General features: G+C 38.7%; 1 protein-coding gene across 2 annotated transcripts in view; it reads right to left on the reverse strand.

The window, feature by feature from the left end:
• The window catches only part of LOC127641020 (transducin-like enhancer protein 1), a 56,958-nt gene extending 49,853 nt beyond the window's left edge, over positions 1–7,105 (reverse strand). For both annotated transcript variants that reach the window (XM_052123749.1, XM_052123748.1), the window contains exon 1: positions 6,690–7,105. In XM_052123749.1, coding sequence (XP_051979709.1) covers positions 6,690–6,710 — 21 coding nt within the window. In that variant the 5' untranslated portion in view covers positions 6,711–7,105. The remainder of the gene's footprint in view (positions 1–6,689) is intronic.
• Between the last annotated feature and the right edge of the window lie 4,916 nt (positions 7,106–12,021).

Raw genomic sequence — 12,021 nt, forward strand, 5'->3', positions numbered from 1 at the left:
TATAGTAACTATACTTCACAGAGTCAAGATTAGCTTTTTTTTGTTGACAGAGCCTCACCTGAATAGGAAGCAATGACATGAAGCAATGGTCAGAGATTAGTTAAGTTGATATCATTAACTAATTTGAGTTATGATAGCCAACAAGTTCACAAGTTGAGTGCGAAATATATTTTTAATCCAAATAACACTTAAATGGCTGTTGTTCTCCCTCTGGATCGCTCATTTCAGTTAGTTTTAGATTGTGTCTCAAGGCCAGAAAAAAAACAGGCAATTAGAATCATCATGGCACCACCCAGTAGTTGCTCGGGAAAACTGTGGATAGCAGCCATTTTTATTTAATGCTCTTATTACTTGCTTCTTGGCTAAATCGATTTGAAAAGCCTCCATGCATCTTTCCTTGTCGGTTGTCACAATTTATGGATCACTTGACCACAACAATTTCACAACACGATTTTGAGAGGTGGTGGCGTAGTGGTTAAAGCCCAGGGCTATTAATCAGAAGGTCGCTGGTTCGATCCCCACAGCCACCACCATTGTGTCCTTGAACAAGGCACTTAACTCCAGGTTGCTCCGGGGGGATTGTCCCTGTAATAATTGCACTGTAAGTCACTTTGGATAAAAGCATCTGCCAAATGCATAAATGTAAATGTCTGCCAAATGCACCACCATTGTGTCCTTAACTCCAGGATGTTCCGGGGGGGGGATTGTCCCTGTTATAAGTGCACTGCAAGTTGCTTTGTATAAAAGTGTCTGCCAAATGCATAAATGTAAATGTAACATGGCACAGAACAGTCAGTCAGCATTGTGGGCCAATCTTGTCTAAGTGTCAAGGTCACACTAATCTAAATTATGGCAAACACGGAACACCCTATTCAATTGAACTGATTGAATATCCATGATTGTGCAAAGCTGATTGGTCAGGCGAGAATGTCCCTCTGGACTTCAAACAGAGAAGAAGCCGTAATGTGACACTTGGTAAGGAACAGCCTGGGGTGAAAGTTGGGAGTTGCAAATTAATTACAGCTTGAGCAGTCTGGCTACCATTAAAATACCAGTATGCGTATATTATAGGAGTATGTGTGTGTGCGCATGCAATGTTTTCATATATTTTTCTCTAAATGAATGTTGTGCTGCATCAAACCTCCCAAACCCTCCTGCCCACCCACTTGCCAAGACTCAAAACAAGGAAGGCACTGGTAAACACTACAAACAATCATACACAGAATTACTGCTATGCCCATTTAGCTGTCCAAACCACAGCATCTATCATTCTGTCAGAGGTCTGGCTAGGGACACGCATGACTCCCACTTGGCCTACATCTGAGAAATGCTACACAGTCTGTGAAATGCTGCGGCCAGCCATGATGACCGACATCCCAAGACCTGTCAACACAGTGGCATAACCTTTGATAAAGCAGCTTCTCCTTTCACACACAAATCACTCGGAAATAACTGACAACACACTCTATGATTTTATTCATAGAGAATAACTACAGAGCCTAATTTGGAATCACACAAACATTTTTACTCTGCTATGGTCATTGTGTAAATTTATAAACAGTTTGCTTTACTTCACCATATTCAGATTAGTGTATTTTCGTGGTAGCCTTAATAAGTGATGCCTTGTAGAACTAGCAATGTTTTCCTTTAAAAACAACATATTTGTGTACATCCAGCCATGGAAAATGAGAAGGACTGAGGCTAAAAATAAACAGAATGGTACTTTCTGTATCTCCAAACCATATGACGAACCTCTTTTTAGATATACACATAAATCCAAGGAACCAGGCTATGCTTTCTACAGCAACATTCAGGCATTGAATATGAAATCTTTCGACTACAGTGTCAACAACCATTAGCCATTTGCATTCTTAAGAACCTCCCCAGGAATCTGACCGTGGCACATCCTTGTTTCATTGATTCTGTACTCTCTGGCAGCACAGAGGAATGCCCCAATAACCATTTACATAGAGGGGGGGAAGGTAGTATGGTGCCAGGCACCTGTTTTATTACTATCACACATCTTTTCTCTAGCCTCTCCGCAAGCTCGTTATTCAAATTTCCCTGCTGTCAGGATACATTAGCGGCGGCGTGACGCTGTCTTGTCAGCTGTGGTAATTGCTCTAGGTGCTTCTTTTATGAGGTAACACGCAGCCTATTTGTTCTTGCTTTCTCAAGGAATTCCATGCTTCCTCCAATGACTTTTGTAAACCTCAATGGTTATGTTCACAGCTGAGGGTGCCAAGGCATGTGCCATGGTCGGATTGGGCCAAGCTCTGACTGCACTTGGATTCTCCTTTGAGTTCGGAAGGCTATAAAGGAGGGATGCTGGGAAAAGCCGCACACAGGAAAGATGATTGAGCTACTCTGTGGTAGACGTCTCAGCTGGTGCAGATCCCTCCAGAAGCCAGTATTAAAACCAGTCAGCAGGTATCAGTTGGCAAGCTGTATAAACTGCCCACTGCTTCAGTCTGGTGACCTAACCTAGTGATTTTCACTTGGTTTCTGACATTGTACAACCACCATGGTCACAAATATGAACAACTGTCTGGTTTGTAGTTTGCATTACTCAAGCTTTAATATAAATACAGCTGCAAATGTTGTGTTCTCTTTTAAACTGAATACAATAACCTTATTTAAATTATATCAAATTTTGGTATGACTCTCCCTTTTCGCCCAAAGTCATACAGGATAACAACCACTTAAGGAGCCATTATACTTCTAGCCAGTGGCGTATTATGGCTTTACGGTGTTTCTGGACAACAGCCACACAATGAATTGAGTGAATTCAGTGTTTCTGAGTCAAAGCTCACCATCTTTAAGCTTGTTCTATAAGTAAAGTTTCAAATACTCTTATACTTGTGCAAACAGAATAATTTGATCGCTTCACAGTTTCTGCTATTCTTGTGTTTTTGCATGCAGTGAATAAAATTGTGGTTCGAGGCTCGAGCACGGAATATTACCTCGACCCTGAAAACATGGCAATTCGCTAAAGTTTGAGCACTCGAGAATAGCAAAGTAAACATCATCTCATGTTCTTTGTTGCAATACTCTTAATAGACATTAGTTGTGGATTTTCCAAGAGCTAAAAACAAAACGTATGGTTTAACCTTTCTATTTCTATTTAAGTCAGCCCTGAGAGCCCCAGAGCGCACGCCCAATTGCCCATATGGTTAATCCAACATGATCACACATGAAGTCGGCAAGATGTTTCCAAAAGTTTCGGTACCTTAGGAACAGCGACTGTATGTCGATGCGCTGACATGCAGCATTCTTATCAGACATGTTTGCAGTGGTTTCAATGTGTTTACCTTTCCACCTGTTGCGATTGCTAGCACATTGCATCAGGTGCGTGGGAGAGAAGGTTTCAAAGCCAGGCAATAACCACATTTGAATAATCAATGAAGAGCATGATTCACTTCGAGGTGGTTTCACTTTTCCCTCTAACATAAATTTTTTACTCCACTAATGGTTAAGGTAAGATTTGGGTTTGGGGATAGAATCTATAAACATATGCTTTTCTCTTCATTGTATAACTTTCTGTAAAGCCCATATGCCCTACAACACTTACCGATTTGGCCACTGGGGGCAGCATTTCGAAATTTAAATCTTCTTATACTGATTTTACCGAAAGAAAAGTCGTCTACTCTTTCCGATTTCACTGTGAGATCAGGCTGGTTAATCGGTCCATGATTCTAGGGAAATCGAAGAAAGAATAGGTGTGACTTAGGTTTGAAACAGCTCGCCAGCACAAACTTCAGGAAAACTTTGTACTGGCTGAACACCCTTGATTAATGACTTTGTCGCTAGACTTGGCAACCTTTTGACCTCATTAGAGAGTAAAAAAGCCATCTAGCTGTTTTAGAGACATTCTTCCACATCTGGTGACAGAAAAAAAAAATCAGCTCTATTGTGAATGAGGTCTCATGTTTATGGGTGTTCTAGTGCTCCACCTACATTTCAAGTAATATGATTGAGGCATGCCATCAGCATCAGCAGTTGGACTTACGTGCAAACGGATGTTCTATAAACAGAAAGACTGACAAGCTTTTATGTTGTTGGTATTTGCTGAGAGTATCTCAACCTCAATTCACATGCATGCTCTCCATTTAGAGGAAAAGTCAGCCTACAGCGATAGAAGACCATTGAGAAATGATCTAGCAGGGCGAGAGATAGAATGGTAATGAACCCCTGATCTATAATAAAGTATAGAGATAAGTGATATGAACAGATGAGGTGTCACTGTCAAAAATCATTGTGACACAGTAACACTGGCACAAGTAATAAACACTGATGGTTCAGCATTACACACCAGATAAGTTAAAAAATAAAACATATTACATTTATCTCAAAAAAAACGCTCCATGCAAGGCATTTTTAGGCATCTATATTTAAAAATAAATAATAAAAAATCATCCCCAACACCCTGGTTGATATCGCTAGGACTTTTGGCCTTGCCGATACTGGTTCAATACTGCAGTTCAATTTCAAAAGAAAATAAACATACATAAGTAATAATAAATAGAAATCCCCCACTGTCTTCCCCTGCATGCACTGCAGAGTTTAATAGGTTAATTTTGGCCAGCTTTTCCATGAATGTTAAAATAGTTTTATTACAAAACATGCACAAAAAAAAGAACACACAAACAAATAGCAAAAAGCATCAATCACACTGCCTACCACAACTTGCTTAATGTTTGACAAGTTTAATTTGTGATAGTTAAATGATTAGTAGTTAAATACTTAAATGATTAGATCAATAAAAAAAAAAAACACACATGATGGTTCTTCAACACTACAAATTTAAGGAATTTCCATAGCTCTTTACACCAATTAATTTACGTATGAAGGCCTTAATTTTATGTATAACGCAATAAATGACACTATCGCATGATTCAGCTACGTTTAGAGATATTTCAGCGAGCCTTTGATGACTTCCCATGAGAAATAGTTGGCAACACTGGCGCGTGGGGTTGTGTCCAAATGTTTGCAAACAGTATACCGTTGCTCAGCTGTTTCAACCTTCTTTCCAGCTTGGAACGAAAAACGAAGGAGCCTTTACTTTCTTTTCACAGTTAAGTGTTTTTACAACTGATGGACTAATTAGCATTTTTATATATAATAAAATTATTGTCTTTGTTAAGAGGACAAATAAAGATAATTTTTATTATTATAAAGCCATCAACATAAGTCATACAAAAGATGGTATTTGTATTAAATTGCTTGCTTTAAACAACATGACAGTTTGATGTAATAACCGTTTTCACAGGAATGTTTGGGTTGATGCTTGCTGTTTTATTGCCATTTCCAGAGATATTTGCTCATATTTTGCCAAAGTAAAAACCTAGGCCATAGTAAATCTCAGTTCAAATCACACTTCAAGTTTAATACTATAAATGGATTACACAGCCAATTACCCATAGAATTATAAGATGCTTATACAGTATACAACCATGGGTACATAACGCTTCACCTTAAAAATCCTGGGATGTACAGATAACATCTACAAACATAAAACTATGATTTAGACATTAATGAAGATCTCTTTTCCAAATCAGCTGATCTGGGGTGGTTTAGCTCTTTCACATCGTAGCCCATCTACCTCTTAATGTCTCTAGATGTTTCATGCTAGTGGAAACAGATCCATTACAAGCCCTTCTTCCAAACTAGCTAAAATGAGCGTCCTGGGAAAGCAAGTTGGACAAATCACTCATTCCAAATAAAAAAAAAAAAAAGAACCAAGCAACATGGTCACTATAGAGCTCGACTAAAAGTGGTAAAATGTCTTAATACTTCACCCAAGAGCGTAGCCAGGAAATTACTTTTTGGTGGGCCTAAATAAAAATGGATGGGCCAAGTTTTCGCCCCAATTATTTTTAACCACATTTTACTTAACAGAGAAGCGTTCAAAAAGTTCTCACACATTCAGAAATCAGAATTTATGCATTTTTTACACAATTTTAGAAATATATATTTGAATTTAAAGAACATCTCTAATATTCTGGGTGGGACAGGGTCTAATTAGGGTGGCCCTGCCACCCTTGGCTATGCCACTGATTCCACCTATATATCTCGCACCTTGTCCAGATGATAACATTGCACACTGCAGTGGAATCTAATTTCCATCCCTTAGGAAATAAATGTCAAAGCATTCTTAGGGAAGGTTGGCATATTCTGCATCAAATGGTGCCCACATTGTGGGTTTGACCATACAGTACTTAAATCTGAAAATGTATGATATTACCTTTATGAAAGATGAAAGGCTACTGAAGAAACTTAAAACTCCAAATAGAATGCAATTAGCAAGAAAGCAATATACTGTAGCAAGTCCTCGAAATGCAGAGATCTCTTCAAGCTCTTTGATGAAAGGGGGTCAACATCAAGGGAATTACTAACATTTGCTGCATATAAGAACTTTTCTCAAAGGAATTTAAAAGGGCGGCACACCGACTGATCAAATGCATCAACTAATCCATTACTTTCAAAATTACGGACCCAAACACATTAAAGTGATTGTAGTTTTGATGCAATCATGCTTTGATAAGCCGCACTATCAACTACAGTTGCACACTGCACGTGACTGTTTACCCTAAATTAAAATACAAAGGGTGCAAACACGCTTTAATGTAAAGATGAAACACATTTAAACGCATGGCTCACAAAATATGTGAAGTACTGAAGGAACTTACTGGAGGTCGATTCGGAAACATTGTGAATAGCGAGTTTGCAGCGGTTCGAGGGTCTTCCAGTGTTGTTAAATGTTGTTTCAAAGGAGTTTTTGTGCTTTTTACGGCTCTCACAAGAACATTTGGTCCTGCTTCAGTGGCGCCAGACTCGGCTCGCTCATTCCTCGCTCGAAACTCCCTTTGTTCTGCTTTATCGCGCAATATTACGATGCGCCGAGTCCGGTGTTGTATCGAGTCCTTCGGTAAGACGCACCGCGAAATATCAGAATGCAGGCGTTCGGCCTTCAGCCACTCTGGATGTGTTTTGCTGATGAAAATAATAAAGAAACGAAGTGGATGTCCAGCAATAGTGCGACATTCACGCAGCCGCAGCTTCTTTTGTCTGCTTCACTGTCCCACTTCTTTCACACAACCCCTTCCTTTCGGATCCTCAGATGTTTTTCAATGGGACATTCGAGTTGTGCAAAGGGAAGGGGTTTGGCTTGTGGCAACCAAAGAGTTAAATTCTCATGTTACTCTCTTTTTAGGTTGTTGGGACCATGGATCCATAGTGCTCAAGACACATGGATTGATGTGTTCAGTGCTGTATTTCATTATGCATGTGCAAAACAACCCAAAAATTCGAAAACTTTCCCTAATATATTAATAAAAATAGGCAATCAGAGCTAGGCGTATTGTTGTGCACTGCTAAATATTTAATTATGTGACTAAAATATATCACTCAGTCTCCGTAGGCTGTTCACACTCGCTACCTTCACGGTGACTAATTTTATGCATAAGCCTTCGAGAATTTCGATTGAAAAATAAAGGTGCAGCTAACTGTACATTGATTGAATGAAATCTCCACGTGGGGTTTGACCCAGCCATAATCAACACTGGTGGAGGTAGCCAATCAGCACCAAGAGCGCCCCACGTGGTGCCCACTGACCGCTCCCTGATTGGTGTGCGTCACAAAACTAGAACCCCAAACGTCAATCAGGGGCTCATGGAACGACCAAGAAAATAATTTAACTGTTTCGGTGCGCGCTGGGAGAACATTTGAATTCAAATTCCCTTTGTGATGCAAAATAGCTTCTTTTTTTGTTGTTACTTTAAAGCGCTTTGCATTGTTTCTGAACGCCTACAATCAAATGCCATGGGCGGGGGAGTATTTTTTCTTATGTAAATTACTTTGTGTTTAGACTCCCATTCTCTCAATCTGTTTATGTCTTGATTTTCAAGATTCTTAAAATTCATACATAATTTTTTTTATCTCTGAATTTTGATCTCACGTGAAACATCACTTGACATGCTCCAGGGGACAATAAGCGCAGTGTGTGACCTAAATCAAGTCTCTAGTGAGTGTCTGTTGCACTCTGTCAGGGAATACAGCTTAATATGCCTACAAAGGCACTTAGGAATTTCAAGGAATCAGCTGAATTTGAGTCAAACAATTGCAGGAAAGACAGCATGGCTGATTTTCAAGCATCATTGTGACATGCAAAATATAATATGTAAACTCCATTTTGGTGTAAAGAAATAAAAAAATGCTGGAGACATTAATTAGTATTCTGGTGGCACTATCCCTTTAGCTGGGCTCATAATTAGAGGGACTGATATTGAAAAAGCAATTTTCCCACTGTAGAAATCACTACCGACCAGCAATGTGGCTGAGAAATAGAAAGAAGGGATGCAGAGGAGGAGAGAAAATAGGAAGAAGATGGAGAGAGGGATCTGGTTAAAAGAGAGACACAGATTTAAAGGATGTATGGGGTTTGTAGGGGGGTGGGGGGCCATTATTGCCATTTTTCCCATGAATATTAATGCACAGAGCTGGTGAGAGAGAAATGGAAGAAAGTACGGCTTTTTATTTTCAGATTTTGCAAAAGTTTACAGCAACTGTCAATTTCTCCATTTATCATCATTTCTCAGATCAGGCAAGAGAAGCATATAAAATAAGGTGCCTTTGGAGGCTGAGTGCTTGAGCCAAGAAAACAGAACAATAGATGTTTTTAATCCCCTACAATGTTTTACATTATCAACTCGAGAGACATCCCTCACAAGTAGCAAATACATTTTATCAATGATCCTCCCTTGTAATTCACTTTCGGCTGGTCGACTGAATGCAGCCCACACAATATTGCATCAGAGAAGATGATCATGCATTTTGAAATCAACAGAAAAAGACTTGCACGTGCACCAGTATGTTACACCCTACACAAACAAACATTTAAAAGAATAGTTCACCCAAAAACTTTAATTCTCTAATTTACTCAAAAAAATGACACAAAAGGAAATATTTCAAAGAATGTTCACACTGCTCTTTTCCATACAGTGACACTATGAGCGCAATCTGAATATTTTTTAGCCGTCTTGGTTCCGGAAGTATTTTTCTCATTCATTTCTTCCATAAGGATTTCATAAAAGCATTCTAAGGGATGAACCAAACCAACCAGCTCTGAAGAGAATCACAAGGTTACAAACATTAAATAAGACAAAAAATAATAACACTGTGTACATAACGTCTTTGAGAAAATGAACTACAATCCCATGAAGCATTGTGAATGATGTAATCAAATTAAAAATTATGAAAACATATGACTATTGATTTTAATTTGTCGATTATGAGTATAGAAACAATATATTTACATTTTATTCCAAAACATTCTGATATACACAACAATATTAGTAGTTTGAGTGTGTAGGTGACCGACCCAATTGCGTTATTCATGTGCCCTTAAATGTGCTGTAACTGATTTTTCTCACGAAAATGTATGAAAAATATTTTACTACTCCCTGAAAGATATGAAGTATTTTTAAGTGTTTCTCACTGGTCTCTGTGACAGCTCTAGACTCTGTAAACAGTAAACAAAAATGTGTCTGTGGGCCGCAGCGAATGACGCGTTCTCATAGTTTTGTTGTTGCTGTGAATTATTGAGGCTTAATGGCATTTTTATGCCATGTTGTTCATAACAGTTGTCAGTTGAGGGCGCTATTATGCTACTGTTGTTTTTGAAAACCGTTTCTGCTTGTGTTGGTCTCAATAGGGCTATTTTGGTATCTTTGGAGAGCAGCGTTTTGTTGGCATGGCTAATCCAATGGCTCATCCTGTGGAGATTCCAGAACGGCTATAATTGCTTACTGCACCCTTAAAGTGGAGTCGGAAATATCATAATTACGAGTTCCGATGACATGAATGACAGCAAAGTCATATTTACGAGAGGGAAAGTCGACATGCTTGATGATACACGAATTTCCAAGTTGGGACTTTGTAAGGGGCATGTCTACATGACTGATGGAAACCAATGATTTTGCAAAATTTATTTATCTTCTTTACTTTATTTGAAAAATATAAATTTGTTAGATATCACTCTTCACGGTTTGTTTTAAGCAAATTGATTAATAGTTTGTTAGATACCATGCATTAATAAACCATTTATGTTCTGTATAAAGCAGGTTTATTCACTCATGTTTATTCATTGGTACAACAGAAAAAGACCTTTTGCTGTGCATTTGTTTGACTTTGGTTTCTTCCGTATTTTGTTTCCCACTTGAATGTATGACATGTCATATTAACAAATGCCCAGAGGTATGATCTTCCCAGGTCCACTTGAAGCCAGCATTATTCACAGTGCGTCATGGAAGTGGGGAGTCACTGTAGAGCTCTTTTGGTGCGCTTTGTTCGCCGCAATATTCTAATTGGTGGATCGATTCTCGTCAGGATCATGGGTAGTGTAGTTCTTAACCAGACATTCCACTATTAAACACAATTTTTTTTTTAAAGAAGTTGAAATAACACCAGATTGATAGCTTTAACAGAACCACTGATTAATAACCTCTGAGTACTTTGTGGGTCGGTCTTTTCCTATGGAAAATATGAATGGAATCTTTACTTCCAGAACCAGAATGTTGTGCTCTACAGCAAACTAAGGGCTTTTAAGTTGTAGTAAGCTGTACTGTAAGTCTTCTGAAGTCATGCAGTAGATCGGTGTGAGTAAGAGACTGAAATTTGTATGTAAGTTGTAATGTACTGAAAATCTTGCATATGTTTGAATGTGTGCAACTATGAACTAATACTTTAACACAAACATGAAAGAAGCATTCTCCAGTTACAGACCTACATTAGAGTAGAACCCAAAATTAATTCAGTGATAGAGAGAGAATTTGTTTGCATTTGTATGTTCTTTGCTCTCGGTGTGGCACTTGAGGTTTTGTCTTGGTTCCTGACTACCTGCTTAAATAGTTATCACCAAATATGCACTTACAATGGCCTTGCTAGGAAAGCACCTTTTAATAGAATAAATATAAGTGAAATAAACTTATGTCCACTTAATGACATGGTCACCAGCCAAAAGACTAGAGGAAAGTGTTGGGATATTTCTGCTTGTGCGAAAAAATATTATACAACAAAGTAACAAACCAAACACATCCATTACTTTTTACAGGCAAGCCTGCTGTATCAGCCTGCCTGAATTTTGCATAGAAAAATAATGGATGAATGCTAATGAGGATCTGTGGCCTCCCAATGGAGGCATGTGAGCATGTTGCTTGGCCAGTACGGTGGTGACAGACAGTTAGACAAGGCTATTCTGTTGTTGTGATACCTCTAGACACACACACACACACACACACACACACCCCTCACAGTCAAGCTCCATGTCAGCACGGAGACGGCAGGCTGATATATTGGATTCTCCTCCCTTAGGACACCCTCCGCCCTTCCTCCACCTCTCCCCCACATCCATCCATCCCTCCTCCTCTTTTCTGCTTTCCCCAGGGGGAAAAGAAGGGGTAATGACCCACATCAGCAGCTACACACACACACACACACACACACATTTAAACCCACAGGCAGTAGCGGATCCTAGCATAGGCGATATAGGCAGCCGCCTAGGGCGCCAACGCTCTCTGGGGCGGCAGGACAGGGTACCTCATTCCGGACATAATTAAGAGCAACCCAAAGCTTATGAGTCATACAGACAAAAATGATGCTACATCCTCACACATACAAAAAATATAATGAAAACCTCATTAAAATGAGCTGGAGCCAAGTCAGCCTATTTGCATATATATATATATTATGGTTGCAATTATGGTTGCTGATAAGACAGATTCCTTATTATATTTATATTTATAACCATTGTATTGTATGTACAAACTGTATGATAACTTCCTCTCCCTAAAATTGTCTAATTATACATTTTGCTGAATCATTAAATTTTTTTGTTATTTAGTTATTCTTACTATACTCTGTTAAACAATTAAAGAAACATCTATATATATGAGATTGAAAAAAAATCTTAATTAATGCAATGGTCTTAATTAGTTCTTACATTAATACAGACTGAAATCACTT

This window comes from Xyrauchen texanus, chromosome 50, assembly GCF_025860055.1.
Source record: "Xyrauchen texanus isolate HMW12.3.18 chromosome 50, RBS_HiC_50CHRs, whole genome shotgun sequence".
In the NCBI taxonomy this organism is placed as follows: Eukaryota; Metazoa; Chordata; class Actinopteri; order Cypriniformes; family Catostomidae; genus Xyrauchen; species Xyrauchen texanus.